The following is a 14,266-nucleotide window of genomic DNA, read 5'->3' on the forward strand; positions in this document are numbered from 1 at the left end:
GGTTGGGTGTTTGATGATGACAGTTTCGAGGTCCATGCCAAAGATTGTAGGTTCCCACTTCATGACCTATCACAATCCTCTCTGTGGTCTGATGTTGACGCTGAATTCGCTTTCACCTTTGCAGACATTGATCGCACCTCACTACCATTGGGGATTCCTTGGGAACCAACCAAGGACACAGCCTTTGCCTTCGTGGTGTTACACCTGGGCCTGGTCTGGAACCTCATCGAACTCTCAGTGCAATTATCGCTGGCGAAGAAGGATAAGTACTCCACAGCCAACACAGAATGGCACTTGAAGCCCACGCACGTTCTCCTCAAGGTCCAGAGGCTATATGGCAAACTCCTACACTCTTGCCTGGTCGTCCCAGTGGGATGCACTTACCTCACCTCATTGGAGACCATGCTCGGAATTTGCACCAGTCATCCTTTCATGCCACACCATTCAGTTCGCCATCTCAACAACGAACTCGACTGGTGGCAGGCCAAGCTCGCACAACCCCGTGTCAATCACTCAATTGCACAGCCCTCCTCCCTCATCGACATTCGTGCATTCTCTGACGCCAGCACATCTGTCGGGATTGCAATTACTATTAATGAGTATTGGCATGCCTGGACCCTTCGCCCAGGATGGTCAATGCTTGATGGTCAGCAGGACATCAGATGGGCCGAGGGTGTTGGATTTGAGCTCCTTGTCCATGCCATCCTCATGGGCTGCAAAGCCCATCCCTTCAACCATTTCCGCGTTTTCTGCAACAACCAAGGAATTGTCAACAGCTGGAAAAACAGGCGCAGCAGAAACTGGGCCACCAACCTCGTATTTCGCTGGATCCACCAGCTCCTCAACTCCAGTGGCAAGGGAATTTCATTCCACTTGTCATATGTCGCCAGCACCAACAACCCTGCGGATGGACCCTCCAGGGGTATTTTCCCCCCTCGTCACTTCCTCCTACCACCCATTGCCCTCCCCGGCGACCTCACAAAGTTTCTTGCTGAGGCAGACTTATCAGTCGCACCCCTTGACCATCACACCATCAATCAGAACCCAAGCACTGATAAGTTGGCTGATGAGGAGGACAACTGGAACTGGGGAGATCGGCTCCATGAATTCCATGATACCTGGCATGATTAGAACCTCGCGTTTCCTCGACATTCCTCCAATTGTCCCACTGAGCACGACAGCACAGCCTCGTCCCTACAAACCTACACTAACTCCCATAGCTTCATCTCTGAGACCACACTGCCTGGCTCGTGATCGACTACGTTTGTGGGTGCCCGCGGTTTCATGTTCACGTTTGGACCACACCGGAGCGGTAGTAGCAATCTCCGACGAGGATCTGGACCACATACTCATCATAATCGCTCATTTGCATGCTCTCAGCACACGGGAGACATACGGATCAGGTCTGTTAGTTTTTCACATGTTCTGTGATACACGCAACATCTCTGAGATTCAGCGGTGCCTGGCTCCATCACTCCTTATCCTCACGTTCATTGCCTTGTGCGCAGGAATGTATTCGGGAAAAACGCTTGAGAACTACCTTTATTCTATCCATGCTTGGCATCTGTTGCATGGCCAACCTTGGCTCGTCAACCATGACCAAGTCTCGTTAGCGCTGGAAGGCAGCAAACAACTCACCCCGGCAACCTCAGTGGACCTCATCAAGGATCTTCATTCCATGCTGGATCTCACCACTCCGCTTCATGCAGCAGTCTATGCGTGCCTCACCACCTCATTCTTCACCATTGCAAGAACTGGAGAGTTCATGGTACCATCACTGCAGGGTTTTGACCCATCGGCACACGTAAAGGTGGGTGACATGAGAAATGAGACAGATAGGAACGGTTTTGAGGTGACAGTGTTCCGTCTGCCACATACTAAAGTTGTGATTGCTGGAGAAGAGGTTTTTTGGGCTGCACAGTTGGGTGTCGTCGACCCTCAAGCAGCACTCGTGAATCATCTCACCGTCAATGAGCCAGCCACATCTGACGCACTCTTCAGCTGGAAGCACCACACGGGAATGAGGCCATTGATGAGGAGCCAGTTTCTCAAATGCTTACAATCAGCGAGTGATCAGCGACTCACTAAAGGGACATGGGATTAGGATTGGCAGGACTCTCAAGTATCTGCTATGAGGTGTACCCTTCAAGTCTGTCAAGACTATGGGTCGTTGGAGCAGCGATGCCTTTCTGATCTACCTTCGACATCACGCTGTAATTTTAGTGCTGTACCTGCAGGATCGACCAGTACTGGAACCTTTCATGCACTACGCACTTCCCTAAAGCAACTACATCATAAGTTCTTGCATACCTCCTTTATTTTTGGGGTTGAGCTCACACTAGATGTGTCATCACGCTCCTTATATTCAGGGTATCTCAGCTCGCTCTTGCCCCGTTTAAGAGAAGCCCCAAGACTTGTTTCGGCTGGAAACCCTGCGGGTTTTGCCCAAACTCTCGTTAAATTCCTTTGTTAAACTCTCTCAAACTTTCGTTACTTAACTATCTCCTTGACTCGAAGCTTAACGTGTTTACGTTCTCGTAGTACCTTAATCAATTCAACACATTCTATTGAGATAAGCATAGATAAGTAAAGGTTGTATGTTGCACATTCATATAGTTATGTAATTATGGAAAAGAAAATCAAAGCACGTGATGTGATACGTCCATATCATATCATTACTGTTGTGTTCACTTGTTCATCTCATCTCGGAGAAACCTCAATCCTTACACCGTGATCTTTTACCTGCCAAATTTCAGTAGCGATTTTCTTGAACGCAGCTGGTCTGTCATATCACATCAATAGCGTCGTAGGAATTCAGATTCAGTACACTTCTCCCATCACCAGACTCGGAGTCCAGCAGAACCATGTTCCACGGAGTATTTCTCGCGACGCTGACACTCGCCATTCTTACTCTTGTCTCCGCGTCCTTGTACCCAATTCAGCCTATCCAGAACACCGTGTACTACGCTGGGGAGACTGCCTTGACGAGGTGGATAGAAGATGGAAGTTTCCCGCTGCTCAGCGATATGGGCGGTATCACTATACAGCTGTATTGCGACGACGACGTGCGTTTTCATCGACTTTTCTTTCTTGGTTGTGGAGATGCACAAAAACCTGACGGGTTATCTTATTTGTGCAGACGTACCTTGCGACGCTCGCTACGAACGTGAGCCCTGCGGCCAAATACTGCCAGTTGGATATACCTAGGAAGCTTGTACATGATAGCTCCAATTTGTACGTGGATAATTAACAGATGACGGCGCGGACTCTCAATAGTCCCCCCTTTCACATCACGATTCATAGCACTTTTCGTTACATCACGGATACCCCCTACAACACAACCATCTACAGCGCCGACTTCACCATCGTGGTTCCAGGCGACTCTTTTCTGTCATCTCAGGGTTCTATCTCAACCTCTACCAGCGGAAATCTTTTCTTTCAGGCGACTACCTCCCAACCACTGTCACTATCTCCTTCCTCATCGACATCTTCCGTGGTATCCGGAGGTTCAATGCCATCCTCGACGAGCATCGTGATCCCGCCCCTCCGTCCAGGCGACATCGGGAACATCGATCAACCCTCTGGTAATAGCAAGAGCAGCGCGGCTGGCCGCATCGATATTGAGAAACTCAAGTTCCGTGTGGTGTTTATTCTGTGGCCTGCCTTGTTGGGCGTTACGATGGCTCTTTGATGTGTTCTGTTCTTTTTACTTTTGTACGCCCTTTTACCTGTATTTTTTACTTCGATTTTGTGTTTTCATGTGATAGACTCCCGAATCGGATCGATGTAGCACTTGCACTGCGCTGTGAGCAACGCTTACAGCATCGTTGGCAGAGTGGAGATACTAAGTGACATGATATTGATATGACATCTGCTTCGTCATGCTGGTGTGGCCAGACTCAAGCCGGATTTGGTGACCATGATCAAGTTCTCATTGCAAGTGGTATAAAACGCTCGTGTCAGTCACCTTATTATTCGCTACTTCGCTTCTTTCTTGCCTTTTGGTGATTCAGCTTCGTCACTCAGCCACCAGATTATGCATACTTATAGCTACTCGCCTCGTACGTTCTGAATCTCGCTGGACTAACACGCTCTAGTTCATCCCACATTCGACCGCAAACCAGTTGCTATGACCGTACTATGGGGGACGCCAGCAACAGTCCTACGAAGACAGTGAAATTTTCGAGGGATTCTGCGAAGAACGTACCTCCTTGTCCGGCGTTCTCTGATGCATTCGAACATTGAGTGTTCTTGAAATTTCGCCTGGCTCAAGCGTACCGTATCTTTGGTGAGCAGATTGGTTCCTCGTAACAGGAAGTGTCTTCATCATGCAACGCAGCAATGTATGACCTCGACGCAGGTGTTGCTGGACATATTACTCCTCCCTCTCGTAGGCCATGAAGGTAGAATACAGGATGAGGAATCTGCACCCATTCGGTTTTTCAACAAGACTGCATGCTTCACTAATTCACCGGCTTGTGAAGCTCGCCCAGATGTCATCTGTGTTGCACATTCGCACACTACGTATGGCATGGCGTTCGGCACCCTTAGGGTGCCGCTTGATCCCATCACTCAGGACAACTGTGCTTTTTATGAAGTATTTCGCCTCCATCGTTCTTAAAAGAGATCTTAGTCGATGAATACTTAGGATCATATGATATTCGGCGAAACTCGCGGCGTCGTCGATGACGGCAAGGAAGGTTTGGCTATATCGGCTGCTCTGGGTTCAAAGAAGGTTTGCAGGTGCACTGATTCACATATGTCGATACTCACAATATTCCAAGCTGCTATCCTCTAGGTATATTTTAGATTTCGGTTGCACGTTCTTACCTGCTTATCATGCCCTTCTGGTAGAACCATGGCCTACTTGTTGCCACCGAGTCGATTGGATCTACCGTTCACATTTTCATCTTTGGAGAAGTGCTGCCAGGTTCAAAAGTTAGCAGACCAGGCTGCCGCTGCTCGCGGACAGAAACCGCGACTTATGGACCAGAAAGTGCGGTTGTTACACACGACCTTGGAGCTGAGCTAGGGGGGTAGTTCAACGGGATGCTTGAGTTTCAGCTCTTGAAGTGCCTAGCGATATACCTGCCCATCTTTTTATTCTCTAGAAACATGGTGTGAAGGTATCTACTGATATCTTGAAACGCGGGAACATACCCAAACGCGAATTCCCTGCGAAACATCTCTATAAGATTTAATAACCAGAATATCTGGAAGTGAAGTTGTAGAATTTAGAGAGCCAGTCGCATCTCAAGAGGTGAGTAATAGACAAAGGCGTCCTGCAAAGACAGCCCCCTCAAGGTTGGATTCGGGCGCGATATGGAGTATCGGAGACGACGAGTTGTGCACTCTTCTGCAAGAACCTTTGCAGCAGTACACGTTGGAACCCACGACAACATCTGGAGCACGAAGCATGGAGTTGAGGTTTCTAACATTGCCTAGTCGTAGAGAGCCACTCACCCAAGCAGCATCTAGAACTGCTCCGACACAAAGACAAGTTCTTCCAATTACAAACAGCCATCCTCGTCCGTACCTGAAAGCTTTGTGGTACCGGTCGAAACGAATACGTCCTTATCAACGAGAGCGTGGACTCTCTCAGTACTGTCGCGGCTCAAGAACGCCCGCTCCCAGCACGGTACAGAAGTACTATCCGTGAGCAGAATAGTCTCCTTGTGGAGTGAACCGCCGGGCAGCTGACGGGCAGTAGCGCTCCTTCCGATTTGAACGACTTTCGAAGGCTTCATACAGCCGGCAGTGTGATGGGTGTTATGACATTCTGATAGAAAGTGCCTCAATTTCACGAGCATATCAGGCGGCCATAATGTCTATCGGGTGGTCCATCTTCAATGTATTCCACAGCTTCAGCACCGATTCGACGATGACCATATAATAAAGTGTCAAATCCTGGGAAAGGGTATAAGAAATCACTGAGGAACCTTTCAGTATATGCGAACGGGTGGAGGAGACATGGCTATCGGCTCGATAGTAAGCCTCTCCGTGCTGTTAGTGATGGAAAGTATGCCTTAAACATCCTGACGAACTGAGTGTAACGCCTGAATGTTGTGACTTTCTGTTCGTCACCGACGTCAATTACGTGGTCCTTCTGCGGGTCCACCAGTAAGCCCAGGTGGTGATGAGGCGTGAAAAATAATTGTCCCACGGATCATGGCATCCTCCATCAGAATATGCTCTAGAGTCAAAGTCAAAATATAATGCACAGAATGATGCGGGGAGATACATGTACCTAGCAGGACAAGATCGCTCTTCGCAAGTAAGTTCGTGAATGTTCTTGTGCGCAGACGCCCATGATGTGGGGTCCATGATCGTGTACGTGAATTTGGCGCCTGCTGGCCTTCGATTCTTCGTTCCTTAGCTCGGTGATCCAGTCACGCGAGGGGGGCGTCGTGCCCCCGCCTCGTTTTCAGAGAATATGAGATCTAGATCCAAGCATGTCCTCCAGCGCGATCGATCAAAATTAAACAAGATTTATCATCACTTACATCGACAAGTCACGGCTCGGTCACTACCTATGTGACCTATGTGACCGTCATTGAAATCGGAGTCATCTCATCTGTGGTGTCGTCAGGACTCAGTGCTCAATGCTCAGTACTGCAGGACTCACCAGAAGGTTGAGAAAAATGTTGTAGCTCCTTACAGTACTAATGTTGATTCACGGTGAATGAACGTACGTTGTATTGTCAAGTCGCCCGTCTTTTTCACCTCTGAGTCTATCCCTCCAGCTCGCTCGACGGGTCCGTTGATGCCTCTCACACTCCATAGCACCAAAGCTCAATGGTGACACCAACACAAAGCCTGGAGCCGCCCAATGAGGATCCCGGATACGTTCTTGCCGACGCCAACATTCCCGATACGACGTGTTGCATACTCTCAAGCACCAAAAACCTCTTCCTCCAATCCATGAGACAACTGGTACAAGGAATTGAACTAGCTACACATTGCAATTCTCGGGGCACACTTGTCTTGAGGTTTCTTGGGCGTGTGCTGTACCCGCCTTCAATGGGAGACTGCGCCATTTGGGTAGTGATATACTATTACATGACTGGCTTGGTAAGGTAAGCTCTGATAGTCACTCTCATCATTGCGACTCGCCACCTTACTACAGTTCTAAAGCATCACTACCGCCTATGGGCATATGGGCACATCATTCATGTAATGACTCAAAGCGCGCGCCAACTTCCGCGTTTCTCGCTTAAGCCCCTGCAGTACATTCTTGCCTTATTCAGCTGTAGTCTTGCTTCACTGTATCCTGCAGGTTGTCATACAATAACGCCTAGTTTGGCTATACAATCGAGGCGTGTCTTTCTAAGTGGCTGAACCGAACGCGCGGTCACGTCCGGCATCGACTCAATGGCCTGTCGAACAATACTGGACCGGACTTGCGCATCACTAGGACTTTCTTACCATCTCAATTCCCTCAGCTACCTGCGAAACAACGAGCGCGAAGCAAAAATAAGATGCTGGCTGTGTCTGCTGGAGACGAATGCATGATATGTATCCCTTCATGAGGTACCCATCCTTGCCCATAAACATATGCTCATAACCTATAGGAAGGCCCAATTTTTAGAAGAAAATGCGCCTGGGACCACTGAACTCTTCGCAAGCTATGTACGTCAGACAATCTCATGTGGCGCGCTCATCTCGGAAGATAAAACCAATCTAGATACGCTCAGGGACATATCCCTAGTTCTGATGTCTACTACGGTCCCAAGGTACAGAACCCTGAAAGGCAGTGTCTTGAACCTTAACCTTCAGTATTCTGGATACCGACCTTAAACATTTTTACTTCCTGCAGTTCGGCAGTGCCAAAGTGGTCAAATGCTGGATCCATCCATGCAGCCTCATGCAACTCATATCATTGATAGGCTTTCCTTGTGCTTGCCACACCGCAAACACTAGGTAAATATGCTCTCACTGCTGTCATGGTCCCATTAAGAGGTGACGCCCCCCAATTCAATCATCGGAATAATAAATAGCGCGCATTTGATATACAACGTCAAACCTCCTCCCCAAAGCATCCAACAATGCGCCTACTCCTCTGTATTCTCTACCTCATTCGAGTGATCTACGCCGCACCTACCATTAATTCAACTTTTATCAGCGATGGTTCCGAAGCTTCGTCGTGTGCGAACCATAGAACCCTGTGGAGCATCGTCCTTACTTGCGCTCTGACCGTCTTTGCATGCACATACAGTGCCATCCACCCCAATATTCCGAGTCCTAAGGACAGCCCCGTTCATATTTTATTGCTACACTTGGGCATTATGGTAGCTGCCCTACTCGTTCCTGAGCTGCTCGCTGTATGGGCGTTGCGCCAGTGGCTTTGGGCTCGTCATATTTCAACAGAGTTTAAGTATGTCAGTATGCGTCACCCACAAGAGCGGTCTGAAAGTGAGTCCTGCTCTGAAATGTGTTCACTGGACGGCTCAGTATGTATTTTCTTAGATGACGAGTGTACCGAAGCACCTGAAGAGCAATATGAAGGTGAACTTGACGTTCTATCTTTCATCTTGAATGTTGTTCCTTATGGCTTGCCTGCGCCTTAAGATCACGACGGCACCCGGGCTCTCGTAGCGCATGCTAAAAGTAAACCATATGCACTAGCGCACGCTAAAGGTGAAGCATCTGCACCAGTGTGTCTTCGGCAGCTCATAGTACTCCAATTTAGGATATGATGGAACCCGTACTATTGCGAAGGGATTCAAGGAGTGGTTTAAGGCTTACACTTCAGAGCAATCTGAAGGTAAGTTTGACTCACTATTTCTTGAATCATACGTGAAATTTGACTCCTATGCATCCTTAGATTACGCATGGACTCAGACTCACAGCTTCTTTGCGCTGATGGGCGGTTTCATGCTCTATGTGGACGGAGAACCTTACCATATACTGTTGCCTGACCCCCTTCTCGATCTAATCCGTGCTGGATCCATTGATGCCCCTACCCTGACGGAAAAGCAGATCCACGACCGGAGCAAAGGTAATGCGATATCAAAAGGATTGATCATCCTTCAAGTGTCTTGGTTTATCCTGCAACTCATTTCCCGCGCCATTTATCACCTCGAGACCACACAGCTTGAGGTGGGGACACTCGCTTTTGCGGTTCTCAATTTCATTACATATGCTGTGTGGTGGAATAAGCCTCTCGGGGTACAATGTCCTCATCCAGTCTACTGGAAGTCAACCAAGGCCAAGTTGGCAGAGGTCTGCTTTGATGGGTACGTCTGCCCCTCGATTAATGCTACCGCTGCCGATTATGTCCCCTTAGCGTCTCTGAAAACGATGACCTCGGAATATCTATAGAGATCGTTGCTGTTTCACTCCTTGACTCAGTTGTGCGACTCATTGGCGTTGATATCATGTCCCCTCGAAAGCTACGAGTCCCAACGTGCGATGGCAACGTCAAACTAGAACGCCAGGAAAGCGACATTACTTACGTTGGCTGGCCTTTTTATGGGAACCATATTTGGTGGCATACACTGTACTGCTTGGTTTTATACCTTCCCCACATATCAAGAACGGGTCCTATGGCGCGTGAGCTCCATCTACATCACTTTCACACAGTGGTTTCATTTACTGGCATACCTCCTGTTCATACCGAAGACTGAACAAAAGAAAACGCTGAGGCTTTCGTTTATAGTAATGTTTCCTGGGATCGTACTGTACATAGCAGCACGTGTCATCATCTTCACAGTTATGGTTACTACTTTACGCAGTCTTCGTCCTGACGCATTCGAGACGGTATCGTGGGCGAATTTGGTACCGCATTTGTAGTTCTTGCTCGTGGTACTTGTGCACTTCATACTTGTATCTGTGTCGTATTTAGGCAAGCGCATCTTGGTAATGGATTTGTTTCGGGTCAGCTTAACCTAGACCATCACGAAGTATCTTTGATAGTACCTTTTTGCGAATGACTATCCATTGATATCCTTCCCAACACTTAAGAGCATAGACTCCCTCAGTAAAGTCGCAGCTCAAGGATTCTACTAGAAGGCTCGCACTGGAAGTACTATCCGTGAGCGGAGTGGTCCCCTTGTGGAGCGACCTGCTGGACGGCTGACGGACAGGACAAGTCCTTCCGTATATCCGTGTCATACACTTACATCTTGGCGCTTTTACGAAAGAACGAGGCTGCAGCTGCTACAGATGCGAGGGAGACGATTGTAGGATGGCAGTGAACAATGTTATCACATAGCTTGCGCGTATCAAATCGGCTAGTTGTGTGGAGAAGGCGTGAAAATAATTGCCCCACGGTCCACGGATCACGGGATCTTCTATCCATGCACTGTGGAGAGTCAAAGTCAAAACGTAATGCGCAAGTAATTTTAAGTTCGTGGACTTCGCGTACGTTCAGACGCCCATGACGGAGGTTCATCGCGTACTTACGTTAATTTGGCCCCTGCTGGCCTTCCAAAGAGGACTGCGCGACTCGGAAGGTGCGAACGTTAACAGCGTCGACGTCATACGTCGCCTGCTTTCAGATTCGAGACTTACCAGGTCACGGCTCGGTCACTATTTATGTGGCCGTATCTGACTGGACGGTCACTCGTTTAGATTGCTGTCTCCTCTCAATTATTCGTCTACGCATCAGAAAGCCGAGAAAGATGTTGTAGCTCTATAAGGTTTTCACGATAAAATGAATGTTCGTTGCATTCTTCTTCTCTAGATTAACCATCTCCCCTCACGTTGTCGATCGATCCAGCTCGCTTTGACGCCCTCGCCGATGGAGACTCTCACTCCCCAAAGCTCAATGGCGACGCCAACCCACGGCCCGGAGCTGTCCAATGATGATCCCGACTATGCCCTTGTCGACGCCGACATTCTCGATCACGACGCGTGGTAAACTCTCAGGCACCAAAAACCTCTTCCTCCAATCACCTGGGACAATTGGCACAATGAGTTAAACTGGCTGCATGTTGCAATTCTCGGGGCACACCTGTCTTGGGCTTTCGAAGTTTCTTGAGCGCGTGCTTCGATGGGAGACTGTACTATCTGGGCAGTGGTATACTGTGACATGACTGGCCTTGGTACGTTACGCTCTGACATTTAATTTCACTCTCATCCTTGCAACTCGCCGCCTTACCACACTACCGCTTATGGGCATATGGGCATACCATTCATATGACCAGTCGAAGCGCGCCGACCGCCTTTCTCGAAGACCCTGCAGCACATCCTTGCCTTATTCAGTTACTCCACAGTATCATGCTGGTTATCGTCACTCGTGCAATAACACCCAGTTTGGTTATACAACCGAGCCTTGTTTATTGTTGACGAATAACCAACGCTTTTCGCGTTCAAACGTGCGAATAGGACGTCCCGAGCATGTTCAAGGATGTCCAGTCCAGCGTTCAGCTAAGTAACTGAACCGAACGTGTGGTCACGTTGGGTGTTCAGGTGTTCACCAAATTTACTGTTGTACCAGTCCGAACTGGACTTCCGTTTCTGATTTCAATTCCCTCAGTCGCCTACAAGGCAACGGACGCAAAGCTCACTAAGGCGCTGGCCGTATTCTGCTGGGGATTAGTGTATGGTATGTATGTCTTTACCCATTCTGACCCATCAATGTTAGCTCAAAATCTATAGGATTCAGAAGAAAACGCGCCTGGCACCACTGAAGTCTTTTCGCAAGGTGTGTACGTCAGACTTAATCTCGCGCGGGGTTCTTATCTCGGCGGATAAACGCTCTCCAGGACATGTCCTGATCAATACGTATTCTAGTATCGATGAGTCAACTGCGGTCCTAGTAAGATACAAAGCCCTGCACAGTTCAGCAGAATATTTGAATCCTGGATCCATCCATGCCGCCTCGTGCAACTCATATCATCGATAGGGGTATCTTGCGCTTACCCTGAGCCTTACGAAAAGCGTTCCCTCAATGAGCAATCCTTGTAAATTTGAGCGCTTGTTAACCGAACCAGGATTTTAGGTCATTGGACACCGCTTACTGCACCGCAAGACCAGGCGAACATTCTCACTGTTGTCAGGGCCCCATTAAGAGGTGATGCCCGCCATTCAATCAGCAAAATACTTATGGCGAGCATTTGATATACAACGTCAAAACCTCCTCCCCAAAGCATCCAGCAATGCGCCTAGTTCTTTGCATTCTTTACCTTGTTCGAGTGATCCAAGCCTCAGATACTCCTGATTCAGCTTCTACTAGTGATGGTTCTGAAACTCCGTCATGCGCGAATCACAGAACCTTGTGGAACATCGTCTCGACTTGCGCTCTAACCATCTTTGCGTGCACATACAGTGCCATGCACGTCAATATTCCGAGTCCCAAGGACAGCCCCGTTCGTGTATTATTGCGACGCGCTTACTTGATATTATTTGCCCTATTCGTTCCTGAGCTGCTCGTTGCATGGGCGATGCGCCAGTGGCTCTGGGCTCGTCATATTTCAGCACAGTTTAAGCACCTCAGTGCTCGTCATCCACAAGAGCGGCCTGAAAGTGAGTTCTGCTCTTCATCACCCTTGATATATTGCTCAGCATGTACTTCCTTAGGTGATGAGCGTATCGAAGTACCTGAGTCCTACAAAGGTGAACTCGACATTCTATCTTGCATCTTGATTATAGTTCCTTATGCCTTGCCTGCACCTTAAGATCATGACAACACCCAGGCGTGTGGTGATAACGAAGGTGAACCAATTGCACTAGTGTCTCTTCGGCAAGCTCATGGCACTCCAATCAGGATGTAAGGGAACTCGTACACTTGCGAAGCGATTTAAAGAGTGGTTTAAGGCTTATACTTCAGATCAATTTGAAGGTAAGTTTGACTTGTGTACCCCTCAAACCGTACGTGAATTTTGGCTCATATGCATCCTTAGATTATGCATGGACTCAGACTCACAGCTTCTTTGCGCTGATGGGTGGTTTCATGCTCTATGTGGACGATGAACCCTACCATATACTATTGCCTAATCAACTTCTTAGTCTGGTGGAGGATGGATCTATTGATCTCCCTCGTCTGACGGCAAAACAGATCCACGACCGGAGCAAAGGCAATGCAATATCAAAAGGACTGATTGTCCTTCAGGTGGCTTCGTTTATCCTGCAGCTCATTTCCCGCGGCATTTATCACCTGGAGATCACGCTTTTTGAGGTGGGGACACTTGCTTTTGCGGTTCTCAATTTCATTACCTATGCTGTGTGGTGGAATAAGCCTCTCGATGTACAATGTTCCCATCCAGTCTACTGGAAGTCCACCAAGGCCAAGCTGGCAGAGGTCAGCTTTGATGGGTACATCTACGCCTCAATCAATTCTACCGCTGCTGATTATGTTCTCCTTAGTGTCTCTGAAAGAGACCTTCCACTATCTTTGGAGATCATCGCTGTTTCGCTCCTTGACTCAACTGTGCGACTTGCTGGCTTTGATACAACATCCCCTCAACGGCTACGAGTCGCAGCGTTAGATGGCGACATCAAACTAGATCCCCGGGAAAGTGATGTTCTTACTTTCGCTGGATTTGTGATGGGAACCACGTTTGGCGCCATCCACTGTGCCGCTTGGCTTTATCCCTTCCCCACATACCCAGAGCAGGTCTTATGGCGCGCAAGTGCCATCTATATTACTTTCGCGCAATGGTTTCATTTGCTGGTATACCTCTTGTTTATACCGAAGACTGACAAAAAGAAAACCCTGAGGCTTGTGTTTATCGCATTTTTTCCTGGGATCGTGTCGTACATAGCAGCACGTTCCATCCTCTTCATACTCATGTTCACCACTTTACGCAGTCTTCATGCTGACATATTCAAGGCGGTGTCGTGGGCTAATTTGGTGCCGCACCTGTAGTTACTATAGCCCTTGCTCGTTGTACTTGTGTTTGTGTCGCATTTAGGCAACAGTATTTATGTAAATTCGTACGACATCAATATTGTATATTGTATCTTAAAAATCTTAAAAAGTAAGGGAGAAGGGAGGGGGGGAATGTGGGAGGATTTGGGCATTTTCGGTTGTTTCGGTTGCGTCGGTTGCGTCGGTTGTTTGAATCCCTTCTCCCTTGGAGCGCTGAAAAAGGGAATGCCATGTGGTTCTGTCAAGCGGAGTTTGAATTTTGCGCAAACCTTCGTCCGTTAGTATGTAAGGGTTGACTGATTTGGCAGGTGGCTCCAACAACAATGATGTATATGTACTGTAATTGTGTATACATATAAATGTAGCCACAATAGGATAGAAAAAGAACACCAAGCAAATAGAAAAATATGAAAAATGCGAAAATGTGAAAGTGTAAAAATGCAAAAATATAAA

General features: G+C 48.1%; 5 protein-coding genes across 5 annotated transcripts; all 5 read left to right on the forward strand.

Moving 5' to 3' along the window:
* Positions 1–2,713: 2,713 nt before the first annotated feature.
* EDB91DRAFT_1348938 (uncharacterized protein) lies at positions 2,714–3,888 on the forward strand. Its single transcript, XM_041325996.1, has 3 exons — positions 2,714–3,065; positions 3,140–3,234; positions 3,304–3,888. The coding sequence occupies exons 1-3, from the start codon at positions 2,865–2,867 to the stop codon at positions 3,689–3,691; spliced, it is 684 nt and encodes a 227-aa protein (XP_041174037.1). The 5' UTR covers positions 2,714–2,864; the 3' UTR covers positions 3,692–3,888.
* A 256-nt stretch (positions 3,889–4,144) lies between these two features.
* On the forward strand, positions 4,145–4,921 carry EDB91DRAFT_1150500 (uncharacterized protein). Its single transcript, XM_041319397.1, has 2 exons — positions 4,145–4,720; positions 4,774–4,921. The coding sequence occupies exon 1, from the start codon at positions 4,346–4,348 to the stop codon at positions 4,619–4,621; it is 276 nt and encodes a 91-aa protein (XP_041174038.1). The 5' UTR covers positions 4,145–4,345; the 3' UTR covers positions 4,622–4,720; positions 4,774–4,921.
* A 3,124-nt stretch (positions 4,922–8,045) lies between these two features.
* Positions 8,046–9,321, forward strand: EDB91DRAFT_1150514 (uncharacterized protein; the record flags this gene model as incomplete). Its single annotated transcript, XM_041319398.1, has 2 exons — positions 8,046–8,412; positions 8,825–9,321. The coding sequence occupies 2 exons, from the start codon at positions 8,046–8,048 to the stop codon at positions 9,319–9,321; spliced, it is 864 nt and encodes a 287-aa protein (XP_041174039.1).
* A 135-nt stretch (positions 9,322–9,456) lies between these two features.
* Positions 9,457–9,792, forward strand: EDB91DRAFT_1057858 (uncharacterized protein; the record flags this gene model as incomplete). The annotated part of the gene is made up of 1 exon (XM_041314113.1): positions 9,457–9,792. A coding segment is annotated over one exon (336 nt), but the record flags the coding sequence as incomplete, so codon positions are not given.
* Positions 9,793–12,101: 2,309 nt separating this feature from the next.
* EDB91DRAFT_1057885 (uncharacterized protein) lies at positions 12,102–13,810 on the forward strand (the record flags this gene model as incomplete). The annotated part of the gene is made up of 2 exons (XM_041314117.1): positions 12,102–12,408; positions 12,846–13,810. The coding sequence occupies 2 exons, from the start codon at positions 12,102–12,104 to the stop codon at positions 13,808–13,810; spliced, it is 1,272 nt and encodes a 423-aa protein (XP_041174041.1).
* Between the last annotated feature and the right edge of the window lie 456 nt (positions 13,811–14,266).

The sequence above is a fragment of the Suillus paluster genome (genome assembly GCF_016628075.1).
Source record: "Suillus paluster strain FC165 chromosome Unknown EDB91scaffold_56, whole genome shotgun sequence".
NCBI classification, from domain to species: domain Eukaryota; kingdom Fungi; phylum Basidiomycota; class Agaricomycetes; order Boletales; family Suillaceae; genus Suillus; species Suillus paluster.